Below are 23473 nucleotides of genomic sequence, written 5' to 3' on the forward strand. Positions count from 1 at the left end.
CACACACACACACACACACACACACACACACACACACACACACACACACACACACACACACACACACACACACACACACACACACACACACACACACACACACACACACACCACACACACACACACACACACACACACACACACACACACACACACACACACACACACACACACACACACACACACACACACACACACACACACACACACACACACACACACACACACACACACACACACAAAATCTGTATACATGTTACTTGACAAGGCCAACAATAGCTGTTTTGTTTGATAGATGGAGTTTAGCGTACCCTGAGGATCTGGTCTCCCTCCTCCAGCCCCTCCTTGGCTGCAGGACTGTCCTCCAGAACACCTGCAACAAAGATTCCCACGTCGTTTCCTCCTGCTAACCGCAGACCAACACTCTCTCCCTTCTTGAACTTCACCAGTTTCATACTCGGCCTGCAGGACAACACATAGAATTAAAAAGGTTAGCACACCCTGGATTAAATCAACAATAGACCAGCTTTTAAGTCAAATCTAAAGTGAGAGCATCTGGGACCTGAGGATGCTCTCATCATGAGCGGCGCTGGGCACGGGGGCGTCAGAGGGGCTGACAGGCAGGTCCACGTCAGGCTGCCCAGGCTGTGCATAAACTGGCTTTGGTTCTGAAACATAAATACAAACATAGTTATTATTTAGTCCTGCACTCTTTGCAGAACAGCATTGGTTTTAACACACTTGTAAATTAACAACTGCTATCCAAGTGCTGGGTTATAGTAAAACATATTTCAAAAGTGAAAGAATAAAGCTCAATCTGTAAACAATTTCCAAAACAGTATTTGTGGCGTAAACCTGTGTTGCACAATGACAATAGATACAAGTAGAACCCAATGAAGTGTACAAATATAGAAAGGTGGTGAAAGCTGAGACAACCAAGAGAAACAACACTAATCCCTCAAACTGAGGGCTGGGGGGGGCAGGGGTTTCTGTACCCGGCAGCGGAGGTAACAGTTTGTCATCTCTGGAGCTGGCCTGGTCGCTGGCCTGAGACAAGACGCCATCATCGGAGCTTTTGACGAGTGTGGACATGGACCCTGGTTTGGAGATGCGATCCTCATCTCGACTCCGATGGCTGAAAAAGGCAAAAATAACAATTACAAATTCAGTTCTATAGGATTGTCAATGCTGTAAAAAAGAAAATGGTTTCCATTAAGGAGTTCCTCAAATGCCTGCAACATCTTTGCTGATTTCAGTGTGTGTAATAATGTTGTTGTGTTCATATCGTTTGTTCCTGTGCTGACATCACCAGAGAAATACAGACACAACGCTAAAAGGAAATAACATGACGTGAAGGAGCATGTGGACCAGATTTTGAATGTGAAGACAATGAGCTATTAAAAGAAGGATGTGACGCTCTGTGAAAACGACGAGGCAGTTTAATTGTGTAATCTATGCTGTATGTCAATGGCAAAGCACATTCACAACCAGAAACTGAGATGGAGCAGACAGGGTTTTAATATCTCAGTGAACATCTTTTGGAAGATTGATGTAACCTCCCTTTTATCAACCATTCCAATAAAAGCAAACAGCCAGAGAAAGAAAAATCAAACCCAGTCTTCCAACATAAACTCTTGAGTAAGGATACTTTTTATGTCCAAGTTCCTGTTTAACCTGGATAAAATAAACAAGGGGAAACTGGGTGCATGTGTGTGTGCATGTGAGAGAGTGAGAGAGAGTCTTGCAGGCTAAGTCTGTCGGAGAAGAAAGGGCTCTGCTGCTTAAAACAATGGTTGAATTCCATTCTGGTCACATGACTGCCTGCTGGCACAGTACTTGAGCTGCATTTAGGAGCTTTTGTGGAAGAATGTTAAGGTGCAGGCTGTGCCACCGCCTCAGACTGAGCAACTTCTCCCATTCTCCCACTTTTGCTCATACAGTGTGAACATATACAGTGTAGGAAAGTTCACAGTACACTGAAGTCCCCTATAATGAATCAGTAAAAGTCAAAAACAGCACATGTATATCTTTTTACACACAAAGGTTTCACTTTATCACTATTTTCTCAACACAGCATGGACTTTTCTAGGTCCACAACTTCTCTCACTAACAATCAGTTTTACACATCAAAATTATCCGTGCAATTAAATGTCAGCAGACTCGGCATCAGAGAGTTCTCTGTGGAAGTTTTTGTGGGGAGAAAAGGGCAAATGAGAGATATGACAGAATTGTAATCGCAGAGATAGAGAGAAACACAGAGTGTGTTTTTGTAAAGGATGAATGAGAAAGAGAGTGTGAGAGGGGGAAAAGAGAGGGACAACAGAGCAAGGGACAGAAAGAGGGACAGACAGAGGGAGAGGAGTGAGGGAGTGTGTTGTGGCCTCAATCTGTTGTTCTTTGCTACAGAATGACGCTAAATAAGGGTTCACAGTGACAAACGCCATTTGACAGAAGCCTTTGTTCAATCCCCTCCTTTACACATTCTTAAAGTGTGGGTACAGGCAAGAGCAAGCAAGGAAGAGAGAGACAAAACAAGTGAAGGAGACATGGACATCAACACACTATGTAAAGTAGAGTCCGGCCGCACCAGAATATCAACACTGCATAACGGTCGCAGACTCTTTATCAATCAACAAGCTCCAAAATATTTGAACAAAATGGGCGAGATAAACTGAGACTCTTTGCAAAACAGACAAAATGTGCAATAGCAATATCCTAGTGTTGAAAACTAACATTACAACAACATTACATATCAATAATAAGACAAAAACGTATTATAAAGCAGAAATTACTCACATATACTTGTCTGTCAGTTGAACCATGGCGCTAAATAAGTGAGTTAAATTGCTTGAAAGACAGATCCTATGTGCAATGTACACTCATGCTCACTGAGAGACGCTGTGAGAGAAGGGCGTTTTTGATAATATGTTGTATTCAAAAACATTCTACAGCGTCGGGAGAATAATGCCTCTAAGCCCTACAGCCAATCAGGTTAAGCGAACCATCTGGCTTGGGGCAAAGCACTGTGGGAAGTATGTCAAATTCCCCTCCTAAACTGGTAGATAATGAAAACATCCCCGACATTACAGCGATGTGAGTGTCAGACTGGTATTCCCTCAGTAACTTCTTCAACCACAAACACCTGAGAAGCAGGTGTAACTCCTCCTCTGAAAAACTCACGTGCTCACCAGATAAACCAGTCAAACTAAATGTGCCGTAGTATACACAAATAAAATGACGTAATATTTGCTTTGACTGCTTCTGAACAAACAGGAGATGCGGTGCACAAATATAAAAGAGGGGTCAGGGAAAGAGCAAGAGAAGTATCACATAAATACTCAGAACAAACACACACTGGCCTAGTATCAGAGCGATGCATTCACTTACATTGGAAGGAATCTGTTCAACAGTGAACCTGCCCTGAACCTGCATTAAAACAAGCAAGGTTACACACTCCGACACAATGTGATATCTAAGGAAAAGGCACTGGATGTTAATCTAGCTGTATGTTATGACTGACAAGCAACTAGTAAGCTAGAAAAGTAAACTAGCAGCAGAGTAGTTCAAAACATCACACAGCTACGACAGCTATATGGGTCCTAGTACTATATGTAAATAGGTTACAGGTTTTCAGCTAGACGTTACTTTTGTATACTCGCAGTGTTTCCCATACATTGATTCATTTGTGGCGGGCCGCCACAATTAAATAAGGTGCGGTGCATTGTGTGGGAAACACTGACTATATGTAAATAGGTCTACAGGTTTTCAGCTAGACGTTACTTTTGAGTACTCGTTCTAATGAGGCACTTTGGCTTTCAGGAAGAGAATGTGTTACTAACAGCAGGTTTGGCCCCCATATCTCACTTGGTCAGACCTCGATCACATCAACATCACAGACTTAAAGCCACTATTTGATAAGCAATGGGTTTGTTTTGGAGTATGACAGCCTGCTCTGTCTGCAACTCAAGTCCAATATGAATATCAGAAAATGGAGGTCTGGTTGTAAGAGAATCTGACGATTCAACTCAGGACTAAAGCTTAAAGGCTGCAGAGATTTGAGCCCCTGGTTTAATAGAAACCCCTGCTTCACAGCATCACACATAGCCATTTACTATGATCAGAAACCAGCAACAGCTTCAGTCTTTTCTCATGGCAGCCATGGGTCTGCTGAAAAAGGTTCCAAGCCTGTGTCCCTCCCCCTGTCCCATGTTTGCCAAGGTTAGTTGCCCTATTAGCATACAATGCTTAAGCTGAGAGAAACTATAGTGACTGGCAGGACTTCCTCTAACACTCCTATGACATCTATGTGCTCGTCTGCTACAAAGAGCTATGACACTACTAAACTACGAGAGAACAAACTTACTGGAAGCTCCAACTGGCAGTAAGAAAAGAGGAGACAAAGAGACATTATGGACATTACAATGATCTAAATCAACAGCACATCATGTGTACAGTATATGCAGGATGTAGCTATGGAAGGGACTTGCATCGATTGTACTTGCATTATAAAATGAAGATTCATTATAACAATGTTAAGGTCCTTTGCATTAGTAATTACAACAGGAGTACATTTAGTTTAATATTAAATAAAACTAGCGTTGCACGATTTAAGACAACCACAACAGTTTGAAGGTTGTTTTCTGTACAGAAAATAGTCAAAAGTACCTAGATAACTTACAAAGAATAAGACCTCAGTCCACCAGGAGGCGGATAGTTATCCCTCCTCTATTGGAACTCGGTGATCTGGAGGGAGTGTGATGGTTTATGCATGCAATGTCTTTATCTATTGATTTATGCATTAGTGGTGAAAGGTACTTACTCAGCACCCACTAACCCGTAGGTGCTATAATTATGTATGAGGTTGGAGTGGTGGGGTTATGGATGTATGAATGTTGAATGTGTGACAGTTGTGTCCTGTCACCTGATTTGCAGTCAGGTGTGTGTGTGTGTGTGTGTGTGTGTGTGTGTGTGTGTGTGTGTGTGTGTGCTACTCTTACCTGCCATTGCTGATCTGTCGAGGTGAGTGACGGGGAAGGTCTGATGGCTCGGCCCGATCAGGCGAGCGTGATCGACCTCGCCCGTGCGATCGATTGGAATGCTCTGATGTCAGCGAATGTATTTCTGAAATGTCTGTGAAATTAATATGAAATTTGTATTTGCATTTAATCAATGACACAAATCCAGATAGAGTTATAATGACAGGAAAAAACATTATTTAACTTATTTTAAAGTGCACACAGACATTGCATTGGTACAGATGTGTCTTTTGTTAAAAAAAATACAATAAGATGCATCCAACTACTGCTACAACTACAAGTCTCACCGTCTCTGTCCGAATTATTGGCTGATGGGATGCTGTCATCAAGGTCGGGAATGTTGAGCAGCGTGGCTCGATCATCTCTCTGTACCACCATCTTCAACTTGCCCTTTGACCTCTCGATCAGCTTCTTGGCATCTATTAGTGAAAGGTTCTCTGTAACTGTTCCATTGATCTACAGGAGGAAGAGGAGAGGGTTGACATGAGAACTCAAAGTCATCTTCACGGCACAATGTTTCTGTAGAGCCCCCAATGTGAGCGATGTGTGAGTGATGTGTGTACAAGGCAAAGAGGAATTGTTAATAGTTCTCTGTCATAATGACAACAATGATGTTTAGGTAGATTACAATGAATGTAGTGCCGTCAGAGACACACATAGTCCACAGAAATGTTATCAAATATATTGTGTAAAGCAAAACTTCATTATCTTTATTCAGGCATTTTCTTTCTCTTGTTCTTTGTCACACACACAAATGGCTCTGCCTTTCTTCAAAACAATTGCTAAAGTACATTTAATTTTGAATGCATCTCTGTGTCGTTGAGGAGGATTTTTTTTGCTCCTCACAAATTGATTGGATAGAAATTCAAAGGAATGAAAGAATGTTTGGTATTCCCGCTGGAGAGCCTGCATATTAATGAACTGTGACCTCGCTCTGCGACCCACTTTCAGCCGCTCGCAGAATACCGCAGCAGACTAGTGAGCGTTTTTAGTAAAACCTGATTCTTCTCTCTCACCCCAGCCCACTCCTTTTATTAAGGACAACGTTTGAGGTATTTCTTTACACATTCATGTTTTATGTAATCTTCTAATAATATTTGTATCAATACATTTCTCCAATATTGTGTTTTTAAAACCAATGGCCCATTCATGCAAACACTCCTCTTAATATCTCACCTTAAGTACAACGTCTCCCTCCTGGATGTTTCCGTCTCTGGCAGCGAGGCTCTCAGGAGAGATGTCCTTCACAAAGATGTGGCTAGCCAACCGCAGTCCGTATTCTACTTTCAGAGCAAATGTGCATAAAGTCATATTAACAGGGCGTATAAAAGTACTCTGCTAATACAATTAACATTTACGTTGACAAGCAAGAATAAAGATAGACATTTACTGTGAGAAGTACAATTTGGGAAATTATTTTGTTACAGAAGAAGCATCAGTGTGTTCAGACATAAAATAAAAAATACTTAAAAAGTGGAACAGAGAATTAAAAGTAAAAAATAAAATGAGAAATATGATATAAAATATTAACAATAAAAAAAAAATCTGGATAATTAAAATGTTCTTAAAAAGTCATAAATACTGCAGTTAGTAACAGGAATATATACTTACACTACAGGAGCATAGACATACTTGTATATACATAGGAAAGTATAATGTACAATGTACAGCAGACTTCCCGTTAGAATATTTTTTTGCCGGTCAAAATGACCGTTAAAGTTTCAATCTTCCTGACAAAATTAGAAAAGTGCCAGTCAAAGATCTTCTTTGTTATTTATTTGAGCTTTAAAACAAATTGATATGATTCGATATTAAACAAACTAATTATAGTAGATCAACTACATTATTCAAAAGTGTGCAGTCATTTATAATAACACAGGAATAATAAACGGAGCGCTCTCTCCCTCTCCTGACAGTCCGTCAGTATCATGCAGCTCGCAGATCAGTAATGAGTGACCCGACAGTAAAACTAAACATATCTATAACTAGTTTAGGTAGTTTGAGAGGTCATTAAAATAGCTACGTGTGATATTCTAACCTGAAGTGTGTGTTTTGTCCGCTCACCGCTGCATGTGATCATGCAGAGCTGCGTGTCGACTCGTCAGCAGCAGCTGATCTCTCTCTACCGTCAGATTAGACTTCACTCGCGTTTATGTCCATATCGATCAGATGCAGCTAGTTCTAGCTAATGATATGACTACCTTCTTATTAAAAGACACCTAAACAATAAGTGTCGCTATGCAACCGGGTGAGGCCACAAAGTATAGCGCAGCATTATGCATTTGTTTACATGCCCACCAGAACCATGAGGCATTACCAACAGATCAACGCACAATCAACCCATACAGGACATCTCTTTCTCCACATTACGTGTTAGACATTAGAATTGACTATTCTTGTCTGTCACATACTCTTTTGTCTGTCACATACTATTCTTGTCTGTCACATAAGTGGCACAACTGATCCGGTATTGCGCTAAGGGGAAATTATTTTGACCGGACAGATTTAGATTTGCCGGTCTTCAGCATATGTTACCGGTCATAGTACGGTAATTACCGGCTAACGGGAACTCAGATATACAGAGAATTGCCGATTACCATTATAGCTGAGGGGACTCTTCATGTGTTGAACATTGTGTTGCTCACCTTCATTCTTACGGGACTTGACCAATGTGACCTTGGCAGGCCTGGTTGGTGCAGAGGAGGTTTGTGATCGGCGATCGGAGCGAGGTGAGGCGCTCCTCTCCCGCGAGGCGCTCCTCTCCCGCGAGGCACTGTGATCCCGCCTGCTGCTGCTGCTCCGCTCACGATCCGGACGCCTGCCGGTGCCCGTGCCTCCGCTCGCTCCTCCGTAGGCACTTTGGCTGCCATGTCCACTGTGGTGCTCATAGCCATCTTCCTCATCGCTCTCCTCCTCTTCATGCTCTGACATCGTCTCCCTGTCCCCTGGCCGAGAAACAGGTAACTGCACTTTCCTCTTCCGCCGAATGGTCTTTGAATAGATAGGAAATGTTTTTGTGTTAAAGAGGCAATTGTTATTGTCTCCATCACATCTGAAGTCAACGCGATTAGTGGATCATTAAAAGTTGCACATTCAGATGTACACAGTGTCACACAAAATCTATCACTACAATCAAACTTACTATCTTTGCATTTTTCCCGCTCTTTCGGAGCTGCTGTACTGCGTAGGCATGCTCCACGTTGTCCATAGAGACAGCATTGACCATCACCACTCGGTCATTCTCTCTGAAACAATAAAAACAGCTTAGTTAATAAACAATGTCCAAATAGCTGTAGAGGTCGATGTTAATCCAACCTCATAACAGGGTGGTACTCATTTATATAGAATACATCTGAAATATTTAATAGGAGCTTACCAATGTCAAACTAACATTCCAGCTACAACCCAAAACATATAGTTTATAATTGTCAAACTTACTGTAGCAGTCCCTCAGCAGGACCTCCTTTCAGCACATCAGATATCACAATGGAGGTCTCTCCACTCTGGAAATGAGGGTTGTCTCGCCCACCTGAGATGGCAATACCAAACCCAAACCCTGGGGCCGGCACACACACACACACACACACACACACACACACACACACACACACACACACACACACACACACACACACACACACACACACACACACACACACACACACACACACACACACACAACACACACACACACACACACACACACACACACACACACACACACACACACACACACACACACACACACACACACACACACACACACACACACACACACACACACACACACACACACACACACACACACACACACACACACACACACACACACACACACACACACACACACACACACACACACACACACACACACACACACACACACACACACACACACACACACAGAAAAGCATTCATTACCAGTGAAGCCAGTGTTTGAGTAAAATAATGAAATGGGGTTTAAAACACTGGCACATGTACTGAAGAAAACAACAGAGCTCTGCATATGCATACGTTTTCCAAGACGTTTCCATGGAGGTTTTCAGGGCTGTGCGCAAACACCAGCACCAAGGGAGCGAGCCAAGTGATGTTAATGGCTGATCTTACAACCACAACAGCACAAGAGAACCGCAGGCAGCACCGGGCTGCTCCTTCAAGCCCAATAAAGCCGTACTAATTAGATTACAGCAAGCAGGCCAGTCTAGACAAGTGCTCTATACAATCCCACTGTACTACAGCTAACTACAGTTTAATGTCTCCAATCACATTCAGGATACAAGATCAAGAGTATATTTATAATATCACCTATCTCTGGTAATCTGATGATGCAGATTGTGCATGAGGGGTAATCAGACACCAGGGAAATCTATCATAATAACATGTGACTTTAACAGGACTTAAATAATGGCTTGGACTCAAGCCATTATCCTCATCTTTTCCTGGAGTTGTGTTAAGGAGAAGACTTTGTTGCCAACAGGAAGGAAGTGAAATGAAGTAGTAAGGATGTGGGTGCTGCATTCTGTCTTCCTAAGCCTTGTTTCCTGCCATCTGGGTTCCTTGACTATTGTTTCAGTACCACACATCCTGCTGCTACAGCTGGACGTCTCAGTACAGAGAGGAGAGAGATGTATAGGCAGAGAGGCACAGGGAGGAAAAAGTGAAGAGTACTAAAAGACATACTGTAGGTTGGGATGCCAGGACAGACAGAGACTGAAGAAGACAAAGGGGGAAAAAAGAGAGTTGTAAGCACTTACCCTGTGAAGGGTCACTGTGTGCTGTTCCCATATGACCGTTTCCTCCATCGCTGCACTCTGCAACACAACAGACAAGAGGGAAAGGGTCAATATATTGAGGCTGACTTATAAATTCATGTTTCCAGTATATTAAAATCCAGTTTATTACAATAATCCTGCAAGAAAGACTGTCTTTGAAAAGCGTGTAATGTGTTCTTGAAGAGATTAAGCATGAAACTCCATGGTATTTCTTAGGCAGTAGTAAGTTGTGGTGTTGTTTGGACTGCATTATATTGAATGGGCTAATGTTACATCCATGAGAGGCACAGAATATTAGAAATACCTACTTCTTTAATGCAATATAATGAAGACACTTGCAGTGTAGCATACAGTACAGCTTAAACAATTATCAGAATAAACTCAACCCATTTTTGAAATACATTAATTGGCTTTTTAGACATAACTATATGTAAGGTAGAGCAGTTGTCTTACTGTTGCTAGGGAAGTGTTTCAAATGTTTTAACAAAAAGCTATGTACACGATATAACCAATTTGAATTGAAGCCAAAAATGGTCGCCCCTATATTACTTTTTATTATGTATGTGTATTTAATAGTGAATTCTATTGTGAATCTTTCTATTCCTATATAGTAGAACAACCTCCTGAATGACGGCACATTTAACCATCGCGAAAGACACACTTGTATAATGCAACAAAATGTCATTGACTCGTGAAATTCTGCAAACAAAAAGATTGTTGAAATGTCTCCACATCCTGTTCAGTTTCAGTTGTTTGGCTACCAGCAAGCTATATGCTTTGTTGCACGACTACATCCCAGAGTCCTAAAGGTCTACATGTCCAAAGATTATGACAGCAGCATGAGTAAACAGCCGGCAGAGACTGACTGAGGTTCAAAAGACTGACTGAACCTTTGGATATTACTTCTGGATGGGTCATCCCAGAGAGCTGAAGCAAAGCAGGTATTTAGCTGCTCCTCTGACCTGCCACACTGGATTCATCCGATGCCAGGCAGGCATCTTTTGCTTTCACTCATTCTCTTGTTCAGTTACATCATACAGGTTTTTCTTTAAGCTTAATTCCACTTGTAGTATAAGCTTTTCTATCTTAATTACTCCATAAATCACACACTGTACTTCTATTAGATCAAACAGACACTCCTCAATGTTTTCAGGTATATTTGTTCTTGTTTAACTCCAAGATTGCCATGTCCCCAGCTTCTAAATTAAAGCTTTCCTCTGCTTCCCTCCAGCTGGAGAAGCTACACTTCTGTCTGTCTGTGTGTCTGTCTGCCTGCCTGCCTGCCTGTAGGCAGTGGTAGTACAGCTGTCTGTGGCAGAGTGCTGAGCACAGTCCAATGTGGCAGTGGAAGGAAACATAAACTCCCATACACGTGGCAGGGTGATCATTTACAACAACCTTTATTATCAGATTTGTTAAATAACACACCATGCCCTCTGTCCACCCTAAACACTACCATTGTGATAATTCCATTCCCTCACCCCTTAATCATCAGCTAATCCCCAAACCATCTAACCTATCATCTTCAACATCACCATGATCATTACTGTCATCCCCTTTCCTAAACACAGCAGGTTCACACTCCCATGCAGCATGTGCTGAGCCCACAGAGCAGGAGACAGCTGATCGGAGTGTGTCTGGTGGTTTTAGACATGGCCAGGCACAATGCTGTAGATTTGTTGGGAAAAAGACACGCCTGAACACATAGAAGACCCATTTCCTAATACTTACATTTGTGCAAATATCAAATAAAAAACAAACTGTCATTTGAACAAGAAGTAACTGTTAAGATAGGTGGTTATTAAAAAGAACTATAGGTGAAAAATGTAATAACATGTGCCTTTTTTTAAATAATTTATTATTTGACACATTTTCCAATCAATACCGCTTAGAGGTTCTGGCTTCTCAAATGTGAGAGCCATTTATTCATCTTAATAAATACAAAAATAATGAATTGAAATCTTTGCTTGTTGGACGACGGATAAAACAAAACAAGATATGAGATCTTGGTCTCTTGGAACTCGTAGTGGGTATATCTTTTTTTAAACTATTGATTGCTTCATCAACAAAAAACAAAGAAAATGGAAAAAGAAAACATTATTTTGAATACTCATTTAAGTTAAGAGTTATTTGCCATCATTATTGTTGGGAGTGTGGTGATCTACAGGGAATGCTCAGGTAAATGCAGCAATGCATGGTTGTCCAGCAAAGAAGTTAAACCAGGCTCAAATTTGAAATATTAACTAATCTTAACTCTCCAGGTGGCATTAGTTCCTCCAGCTCGGCATCCTAGATCATATTATATTTTCTCAGTAACAGTACCTAAACAAAACACAGGGGCCAACACAGTACCTAAACAAAACACAGGGGCCAACACAGTACCTAAACAAAACACAGGGGCCAACACAGTACCTAAACAAAACACAGGGACCAACACAGTACCTAAACAAAACACAGGGGCCAACACAGGCCCTAAACAAAACACAGGGACCAACACAGTACCTAAACAAAACACAGGGACCAACACAGTACCTAAACAAAACACAGGGGCCAACACAGGCCCTTGCCCCGTTTTAACTCGGGTTGGGTTTTCAGTCTGGCCCTGTAGGCTGTTACCTATGCTGCACTTACTGTACTTATTATATATGTGTGATATATTGTAAAGGAGCTCTCTACCTGAATGAATCTCCAAGTTAAAATAAAGGTTGAATGAGGTCTTCAATTTGGTGTTTGAACTTCAGTCTTCCCCCTTCACCCCGTTCAGTTCAGTTGGCCTGCACCTTTAGAAAACACAGTTAAACCTTTGACCCTAATTTCCATGGCAGCTCTGTGTGGATGTTATTTATGTTCATAATTGGCGCAAAAGGGCTTGGGTGTTCCCCCTCTCTCTCCCTCCTCCCCCTCCCTTGTCTGCCCCTAAGACTCCCACAGTAATGCCACCATTGTGTGAAAGGACCTGACCCATTTAACCACGGCTCCCCCCGACATTCCCAAACACATCCATTCCTCTAGTGTTTGTGATATATTCATCCGTCCGTTCATCCATCCATCTATCCAACAGTTCAGGCAAACAGAGGGGGGGGCTACACCATGAGAAACAACAGAGTGCGAGGGTCATGTGACCATGCGGTCAGGCAGGCAGGCGGCCTTGTCCTTGAACCGCGGCTGCACTGATAGGCAGGGAGAGGGAGGAGGGGGAGGAAGGCTGTGGGCTGCTTATACAACATGTACAGTACAGATGGACTGGGTACATAAAACTGCAGAGGATGACGTGTTGAATGTCATTTCCCTTTTTTATTCACGTCTCCCTTTTCTCATTCCATCTGTTACACATGCATTGCACACATAAATGTACACCCCTACACACTGACCATTCCACAAAGACCACAAAGGAGGGTTTCCAGTATGTGAGAGTGTGAGCCATCAAGGCGTGGACATGCTCGTACCACTAACAGGACATATGAGTCATTAGATAGACAAGAGACTGCAAATTAAATTCCTATTCAACTATTTGAGCTAGGAGGATTTTCCAAAATGATTTTCCACCCACATGATTTGAAGCTTCACTCTTTGCCATAGTAATAAACCTCCAAAGATGGAATGCTTCATAGTTTTTTTTTTAATAAATTATTTCACATGTAATAATAATGTATCAATCTCAAATAGCGCCTTAAATAAGATATAGTAATCCTACAGTATACATAATCAATATTAACCATTATTCCCAGAGGGATGGCGCCGTTTGTTGTGTGTAGGGGTGTCTCTGTGTGTGTGTGTGTGTGTGTGTGTGTGTGTGTGTGTGTGTGTGTGTGTGTGTGTGTGTGTGTGTGTGTTAGGGCTGAACGATTAATCGATTTTGAATCGAAATTGAAATGATGCGAAATTGAAATGATGCGATTATCAAATCGCAAAGCCTGAGAATTCTTTTTAAATTCTTTTTTTTTGTAGTTAAAAAAAAAAAATCTTCTTGTGTGTCAGTCATCCACACCAATCAGAAGTGCTGTGCTCCACATGTACCAGCCATTGTTAACCAATCAGAAGTGGCCCATGATAGAAGGTGATAGACAGATTGATCCAATCACCTGCCAAGTATTTTTGAAAGTGCCTGCCCTTTTCCAAATCAATCAATCAAGCTTCCAATTAGTGTTGCACGGTGTACTTGAAAGGTACCGCGATACCCTGCCGTTAAAAACGTTACGATTCCTCCGTTTCATTAGTATCGGTACTTTAAGAATGACGGGGAAAAGTACTCCGGTGAGAAAGCGCTGTTTTAATCCCTCCCCTCTCAAGCACGCTCTAAGTCCCTCCCCTCTCAAGCACGCTCTAAGTCCCTCCCTTCTCTCGTGCACGCGCTAGATGCCAGAGCATGTGAGAAAGCGAGAAGCATGGCTGCAAGTGGGAGTGCAACTGCCGCTGCGCCTCGGCTTGTTGACAAAAAAGACGCCAGAAGCTAAATTTGGAAGTATTTGAGCTATATCTCTGACAGTGAGGGCAAGCCTACGGACACCACGAGGCCTGTCTGTAAGAAATGTTTTAGATCCCTGCAAACCAAGGGAGCCAACACATCAGACTTGGCTAAGCACCCGCCGACCGGCATCCAGAGCTGTTTAAAGAATTTAAAGACAGACAGGTTAGCGAATGTGATAGATAACATAATTACATCATGCTCAGCCCATGCCCTCAAATTTAAGTCAAACAAGTGTAATTTATTTTGTGACAAGCGAACGTTTTCGTAGTTTGACGAGGCAATTAATGGCAATGATAACTGTCTAATATGGCTATCTTTTTAGCTAACTTACCAATGTGGCTAACATCTGCAATGTACATTTTGTTAATAATTATTTATATTACTGTACTATTACATGTTAATAAAATATAAAGTTAACTATCAAAGAATTCACATACACTCAAGTATAAAGAAGAGACCATGTTGTAAGAAAACACTTAACAGATAAATTACAATTGTATTGATCATGAAAATAATAAAAGAAAAGTATCTAAAAAGAATCGGAATCGCAATTCTTGACTTGGTATCGAAACCAAAATGTTGGTATCGTGACAACACTACTTCCAATGGAGCTTTCCTAGATGGTTTGGTGAAACAAACCATCTGAGTCAGGTTAGTGATGCTCCATCACATGTTTTACATCTATTACAGGGTGAGTCTTAAACTGAAGCTTGACTTTAAAGCAACCCAACGGAAGTTTCATGTAAGTTTAGTTCTTTCACTCGTAGCTCGGGCTGCGGGGGTGCTAGAGACGGGAGCACGTTGATACGACCTTCCTAGCCGGAGATATGGCCGCATTTTACAATAAACTTCCGTTGGGTCGCTTAAAAACAAATATGGCAAATCGAATCGCGATATCTGTCAGAAAAATCGCAATTAGATTATTTCCCCAAATTGTGCAGCCCTAGTGTGTGTGTGTGTGTGTGTGTGTGTGTGTGTGTGTGTGTGTGTGTGTGTGTGTGTGTGTGTGTTAGGGCTGAACGATTAATCGATTTTAAATCGAAATCGCGATTTGAAATGATGCGATTATCAAATCGCAAAGTCTGAGAATTCTTTTAAAATTCTTTTTTTGTGTAGTTTAAAAAAAAAATCTTCTTGTGTGTCAGTCATCCACACCAATCAGAAGTGCTGTGCTCCACATGTACCAGCCATTGTGTGTGTGTGTGTGTGTGTGTGTGTGTGTGTGTGTGTGTGTGTGTGTGTGTGTGTGTGTGTGTGTGTGTGTGTGTGTGTGTGTGTGTGTGTGTGTGTGTGTGTGTGTGTGTGTGTGTGTGTGTGTGTGTGCAGATAATAATGGCCACAGTGTTTCTGAAAGTAGAATGTAAACTGGTGACAGCAAAGATGGTTAAGGAGAGAGAACATATCGCTCTCTTCTCTTAGTCTGCTTAGAACATTTATTCCACTGGGACTACAGCTCAGTGTCTCAGATGAGATGATTACAGTAATTACTCACTGCAATGTGAAGTGATGATTAACAGGCTCGCTGATTGAGAGGAGGTATACGCAGGGTAGAGAGCTTGCTTAGATTGAGTGAGATGTGAGAAGAAAACAAACAATATAAGTTACACAAATGAACTTCAACAGCTATTTGAAATGTGGCGTGGATGAGGGAGGCCACTGTGGTCTCAACTTTCATTAAACAAAAATGTTCTGTGTGCAAAAGCTGTGGCTCAGTGTCTAATTGTAATTTGGTTTTCTAGTTACGGGAACATTTGAGATGATGCAGGATCACAGAACATGGCAGGCCAAAACAAACATCAACAGAAGTGGGTTTCATTTTTCGGAGGTAAAGAAATAATAAAAAAACTGCCTCGAACAAAGGATGCGGTTTATCACTGAAGTCACAGATTTGTGTGAAACAATGGTGTGCTTGATGTTGCACAAAGTGACGGCAGCCTAGTGTATTTATACATGCATATTAGTCAGGGTTGAGTTCTGGCCAGAAAGGCCCAGGGCTGGGAAACAAAGAGCAGCCCCCAAACACACATGTGTACTTGTCCGCAAACTCACACACTCACACACGCACACACACAAGCCGGGATCCAACACTACAGGGCCTCTTTGTTCGAGCTACAGCCAGGCATGGCCCTGCCTGGCCCACCATAACAGAGTCCAGCACAGAAGATAACAGCACACTCAGGCTCTTCAAAGGAGGATCTGCAATCCAGTTCTTTTGACAAAAAGATGAACAGACGGGAAACATTAATGATGGAATGGGACAATAATAACCTGCTGCAGAAAGCTATGATAAGTAGGATTAGGCCAGGCATCTCAGTCTCTATAGTCATCAAACATGTTCTCATTTACAGACTCTGCAAAGAACTGAGTAGCTACACACTTCAAACATCTAAAGAGTGTGTGCACTAGATGTCCCGTTCTGCAAACAAATGAAATGTCAGCTGATTAATTGTCAGTAAACATTCAGCCACAAACACGAGACCTGGGTCAAAGTTGGATTCAGGGGAATGGACTTAATCAACTTATCAAGGAAAATGACAAAACAGCAGAAGACTATCAGGTCATCTTAAAGGGCCCATGTCATGCTTTTCCGGTTATCACCCGTCCCCTTGTGTGTTATGAAGGTTTTTATGCATGTAAACGGTCTGCAGAGTCAAAAACCCTCAAAGTACATCCTGTAGTGAGTAAAACTCTAACACAGTCTATGCTGCCCCAAAACGCCTTGTTGGAGATTTCTCATTTTCCATTGTTTACTTCCTGGGTACGTGTGAATACCCAGAGGCCACACCCTCTGCCAGCATTTCACGAAACAAAGCTTCCCAAACCTTTCAGCGATTCATGCCGGATATGTTCAGCGTAGGGCACTGAAGAACGATGCTGTTCCTGCTTTGTTTGGACCAGCGGGAGATTCGGGTACACAACCTGTAAGTATTCATTGTTGTTTGTGTATTCATGATGTATAAAACAAACAAGGTATCTACCACGACTGTTTAAATGGGTCAACGTTTTTCGGGCTGCTAAGTTGGGATCGCGGAGAAATGCTATCCGCAGACCCATTCTCACTCTCACAGCGTTATAAACCTTTTTCTTACTCAATATCAAGCCACACTTATTGTTTTTACTTCGGCTGTGAGTGTTTGTGTGTGCTCAGGATGAGTTTCGCTTGTTCTCGCTGTATCGTCGACCCGGAAGCCTGTCTGCTCCTCGCAGCAGATCGCAGCAACGAGCCTCGCAACGTCCCGACCAATCAGAGCACACTGGGCTCACAGGGAGGGGGGGGGGGGGGGGGCAGGAGCTCCAACAAGCCGTTTAGGACAGTGAGTGAATACCGGTGAATACACATACTTGACAGAGGTGCTGTATGAGAAACCAATGTGAGTTTGTAAAATGGCACAATATAAATCTATTTTAGTAGACCTCAACAATGGAATGATGATCATAGGAAATAGCCATGACATGGGCCCTTTAAAAGTTATATCAAGAGCTGAGAGGAGGCTTGGAAGAAGTATAATACAAGCTCTTTATCAGTACTCTGCAAATGAAACAGTTGTCCAGCAGGCCATTACTCTCCACCTCCCTTCATCTCACTTCCCTTCATCTGAACCACAGGAATGCTTCACGCAGTGGGCGTATAAAATACAACATCTAAGATGTAGTTTTTGACAAAACCACAGAAAGGAAATGAAGTGAAGAAAGAAAGATGAAAGGATATGCAAGGACTGACATTTCTGTCATTGAGGACAATTCCTTATTCTCCTTAGATCTTGGTGAGGTACAGGTAGAAATACTGAGAAATGGGGCTAGCACCAGAGTGTCTAGATGACGATAAGGACGAGGTAAGGTCCTGACTAAGCTTTAGGTCATTGTGCCTGCTCTTCCCTGATAGCCTGAGGCAGGATGTAAGCAGGAGCAGCCACATCACCCACAGGAAAACACTCACTTCCTGTTTGCAGGAAATAGCTTCAGCTTCCAGAGAAATCCCTGTGCACACTATTGTAAATGCTTACTAGTATACTCACCTCATCTTACAACTTCCAAAATAGTTTAAGTATTCAAAAGCGCCAAGATTCTAGACACACACAACTTGAATTACATATACTTTTCCCTGAAAAGTAGAATTTCAGCACTTAAGTGAACAAATAAATACACTCACCATGTCATTAGGGTGTTCTGTAGAGAGGCTAAAGACTGCAGCCAAACCTGGGTAGATGCATGTATTATAGTTGAAGAGAAAAGTTGGGACTAACATTAAAGGATCAACATTTAGACAAGCAGCACTCCCCCTCACTGGGGCAATTGTATCCATGGTAACTGTAACTCCCTTCATACCGGACCCAAAGGAAAGAGTGAGGCAGCAGTACACTCAAACAAGACATAATTAGAGACACACGCACATGCTCTTTCTGGCGGGCATGCACTCAACAGCAAACATATGCAAATGCATAAAGCCTCTGATGTAAGCTTTTTACATTCTGTCTTTCAGATTAGTGTGTACTCTCTCCACCATCCTCTGAAGTGCACAAACCCAACAAAAAGTCTGCCGTCACCCTCAGCTTTAAAACGGATGAATTCAACAGTAGCTGAACTTCTCAGTTGTAGGGCAGGTAGAGACGTTGATAGGAGGAGAGGCGGCTGCAAGTGTGTGCGGACACATGGCCGTGCACATTAGGGCATGTAGCCAATGGGCAGATGACGATGATGATGATGCAGAGCTTCATTCAGCAGTGATGTACTGTTGTGCTGACATGCTCAAATGTGCTTCAGTTAATTAGTCTCAAACAGCAAAACCCCTCCACTAGGACTCTCCTCAACGTAACACAGAGGGCACACACACACACCTCTGAAATCTATCTGACACAGAGACACTGCTGGAATAGTGAGGGTAGGAATAAAATACAAAACCTATAATCCAGGCTTTTAGATTAAAACGTTAATCTGAGCCATGCTTCCCTCTGAAGTCGACTGCTGCTGTCTCATGAAGCAGACAGAGGGAAAGAGTGACATAGAGAAAAGGAGGGATGAGTGAATGGATGGATGGATGACGGGTTGCAGAGTTGAGAACAGTGGTGTCAGAAATCACATTTATTACAGCGTGGGTCGTCTGTTTTAATGCCTTCCAAATGATCTGAAGATAAATCACTAAATGGTTCTATCAAAAACCTTTGATTGCAGTAAAATCTGCCACTTCTATGTTCTTGTATAAATCAACACCGGTTACCTCTGTGCTGTTTCAAACTGGTGCAAGAATTCCAAACCCAGTCCCACACCACTTATCTCTGAGGTATATATATAACTCTGAAGAGTCTTGAGAACAGCTGATAGCTTGTCAGCACAATGCAAATACTTCGTCCCATTTGAACAAGTTTATTGCGGATTCCATTGACACTTTTGTAAGGAGGTGTTTGTGTATGTTTAAAAAAAAAAGACTCAATCAATTCGTTTACATTTTGAGGAATTAAAGTGAGATATATGCGTATAGATTTTAAATTAGAACATTTAAATTCAGGAAGAAAATGTCCATCTGGCTCTTTTTGGTTGTTCATGCATTATCTCTGTGTGTAATGCTCAGTGTTTATAAACCCCCCGAGATGTGGAACATATAGCTCTGCTCTGTTGAGTTACATTTTTAACAGGGTTGACCCAGGAGTCTGCATATTTAATTTGAGACAACTACATATTAGGGAGCACCCTCAACATTAACAGAAATCATGTTTTCGCAACGTCTTTGAGTTTTTAGAAAAGCGCTATATAAGTGTCATGTATCATTATTATTATTATGTGAAAATCATAGAGCTAACGAACTTCCACTTTTTAAAATGAGCTTGGTTGGAGCCCCTGGGTCAGGTGCAGGCTCTGGTTATTTCTCACTGGCCACATGTGCACGGGCTGTTCTCTACTGTGCACTGAAGCAAACAAGCAGCTAGCAAGGCTAGGCTAGCAAGGCTAGGCTAGCATCTCATATGCAGCTCAGCCAACAGCAAAGTCATCCGAGCTCAACCACACTAATTGTTCCCTGCCTAGAGGCGGCCAGTGTTGAGGTCACAGGATGGTAACTTCTGGTGGGAATCTGACTTTCAACTTTTCCACATTCCTTTCCGTTGGTTAAGTTCAACATTTGGATATTTCCAATGTCCACTGTCATCAGCTTTCTTTATCTTATTATCCTACTTTTACCTCCTCACTAATAACAGTGATTATAAGTAGTGCATACAAGGGGTGGTGGGTGTACTACAGAATGCTAAAAGGTAGGGTAATACGCTGTTGTTTTTATATTTTTATCTGGGGGACTATATTTATATATTCACATACAAAACATTCAGCACTCACTCACACACACACACCACACTTTGTTTTTGTGTCTGTGGAAACAGAAACTGTGCGCCAAGGCATTGAGAAAGATAACCAGATCCAGCACTGGAACCCTAGGATTCAGCCAATCACCACACATATAACAATCAGTATTCCCACCCTACCCCTCCCATGACACACACACACTACAGGAATGTGCAGATAAGGAGACAAGGCCCAGCGCTCTCACACAGCTCTCTCCCTTACAGTACCCCATCCAAGCCCCCCTCAATCTCCCTCTGTGGTTTAGTACGACTCCTTTGCCCTTCTTCTGTCTCACTGACAATGAAAGCAAGAGCAGAAAACACAACAATTGAACAATGTTGATGATGTAAAGTAACTGGGTCATTTTAATATCGGAGAACCAAAATAAATATCTCATTGACAATGACAAGTATCAGTGAGGAAAGGTAAAACGAGTGATGGTCTGGCTGGCAGTGATTTAGTGATTACATTACATTACATTACATTGCATTTAGCTGACGCTTTTGTCCAAAGCGACTTACAATAAGTACATTGGACCAGGAAGACACAACCTTGAAGAAAACAGAATCATATAAGTATATCAGGTTTCATAGAGCCAAACATTTCAAGTGCTACTCAACTGGCTTTAGGTAATCCAGTCCTTTATTAGTATAAAAGTGCTTCGTTAATCGTTCTAACGCTCGAAGTGGAGTCGAAAGAGATGAGTTTTCAGTTTGCGCCGGAAGATGTGCAAGCTATCTGCCGTCCTGATGTCAATGGGGAGCTCATTCCACCATTTTGGAGCCAGGATAGCAAACCCACGTGTTTTCGCCGATGGGAACTTGGGTCCCCCTCGCAGCGAGGGCGCAACGAGTCGTTTGGCTGATGCAGAGCGTAGTGCACGCGCTGGGGTGTACGGTTTAACCATGTCCTGGATGTAGGAAGGGCCAGATCCATTCGCAGCACGGTAAGCAAGTACCAGTGTCTTGAAGTGGATTCTAGCAGTTACCGGAAGCCAGTGAAGGGAGCGGAGGAGCGGAGTAGTGTGGGAGAATTTAGGAAGGTTGAAAACCAGACGAGCCGCTGCATTCTGGATGAGCTGCAGAGGTCGGATGGCACATGCAGGTAGACCAGCCAGGAGGGAGTTGCAGTAGTCTAGGCGTGAGATGACGAGAGCCTGGACCAGAACCTGAGTCGCTTTCTGAGTCAGCTGGGGACGTATCTTCCTGATGTTGTAAAGATTACTGATTACTGATCAATTACAGTATTCATCTCAGTGTAAATGTGTCGATAAATGGGAGCCCTGTGTTGCTATGTATTGTGATAAAAAGAAAATGTATTATCACAAGATATTTTTAGTACGTTTGAGGTTAGGTCTGAATTCATTACTGATCTAAATGTACTCTTATTGAACACTATACAATTAAACTGATTAGCTACAACATCTATTGGCATCTAACCAGAAGTGTAACCAATCGTTAACACACAGTTACACCTATACATCTGTTTGAAGGCATATGGTCCCAACATAGTTACATTTAATCAGCTGAATTGCCTTCATTCAAAGAACCAACACAGCAAAGACACAGATAAAGGTTCAATAGTGCCTAAACACTAAGACGTGTTCTAATGACAACAAGCAAGCTTTACAGAATCTCAAAGACTATTTGAGTCACAGTGTGTAATTTGAAAAAAAGTATATATTTCTAATCTATTCTTGCACAAAATACATTAAATATAACAATGTATTCTATACACCAGGCCTATTCAAATGGGAGCCCGCGGGCCAGATGCGGCCCAGAACCAACTCCCGAGTGGCCCAGCTAGCCTCCCGTAGCCAAATTCCTACACTAGTACAGACCATGAACGCAACACTCCGCGTTGCATAGAAACCACTAAACCACAACGCAGCACGTTTTTTGAAAGTGCATCTAGTGGTGCTAGTAACGGTGGTCCCACTATGATAGCAACTCTAAAACATGTCTCTCTCAACTCTGAAGCGTAAACAGAGACAAAACGGTCATTGATCTTGTGGAGCAGATGCGCGCATTCCAAGTGAAGCTGGACCTTTTCGCGACCGACTTGAGTACGGGTCGGATACTGCATTTTCCGACGCTCCACAAACACATCGCATCCCCGGCACAAATCACGGATGTGATGACAGATTTCATTGCGAGGTTGAAAGAGAACTTTGCCGGTCGGTTGGATGGACTTGCTCTGCCCACAGAGGTGATGGGCTTTGCCAGAGACCCCTTCACTGTTGCAATAGAGGGGGACGTATCAACCAAGAAAGTGGTCCCCTGCATCGACGAGGGGAAATGTACACTGGAACTTATTGACATGCATTCATCCGTAACCATGGCACAAGAGCAGCGCACTAACGGGCCAGCGAAGTTTTGGAGTGATGTCAAAAAACAGCAGTTCCCTAACGTTCAGAAAGTAGCGATCTGTGTGCTCAGTATGTTTGGATCAACATACAAATGTGAATCAAGCTTTTCACACATGAACTCAATACAAAGTAGCACTCGCTGCTCCCTGACTGACAGCACTCTTCACCAATGTCTTAGGATTGCATTGACATCCTATGAGCCAAAAATCACTGCTCTTGTTCAAAACAAAAAATGTCACTTCTCCCATTGAGAAAGTCAGCGATGACAAATCACAAATGAGGTGATAGTAAGCACCTAGTTTACTATAGACGTGTAGTGTAGTATTCATTCATATGTTAGTTACCCTTATCCCGTGTTAGGGTTAGTGCACTGAAGGGTTTGACAGTTCTTTTTGTATTCATTTAAATGCACTTTGTAATGTGTCTGGGTCAAATGTGACCAAAACGTATGATTTTTTTGTTATTACTTGAAAAGTGAAAAAATAGTATTGCTATAGTA

General features: G+C 42.2%; 1 protein-coding gene across 1 annotated transcript in view; it reads right to left on the reverse strand.

The window, feature by feature from the left end:
• tjp1a (tight junction protein 1a) overlaps nucleotides 1-23473 on the reverse strand; it is a 102011-nt gene that overhangs the window by 20686 nt on the left and 57852 nt on the right. The window contains 12 exon segments of the mRNA XM_034217388.1: nucleotides 312-462; nucleotides 563-668; nucleotides 996-1135; nucleotides 3388-3426; nucleotides 4364-4375; nucleotides 4998-5130; nucleotides 5324-5492; nucleotides 6213-6316; nucleotides 7682-8027; nucleotides 8179-8281; nucleotides 8475-8600; nucleotides 9792-9847. Of these exon segments, the coding sequence (XP_034073279.1) occupies nucleotides 312-462; nucleotides 563-668; nucleotides 996-1135; nucleotides 3388-3426; nucleotides 4364-4375; nucleotides 4998-5130; nucleotides 5324-5492; nucleotides 6213-6316; nucleotides 7682-8027; nucleotides 8179-8281; nucleotides 8475-8600; nucleotides 9792-9847 (1485 nt within the window).

Source organism: Gymnodraco acuticeps, unplaced genomic scaffold (genome assembly GCF_902827175.1).
Source record: "Gymnodraco acuticeps unplaced genomic scaffold, fGymAcu1.1, whole genome shotgun sequence".
Taxonomy (NCBI): Eukaryota; Metazoa; Chordata; class Actinopteri; order Perciformes; family Bathydraconidae; genus Gymnodraco; species Gymnodraco acuticeps.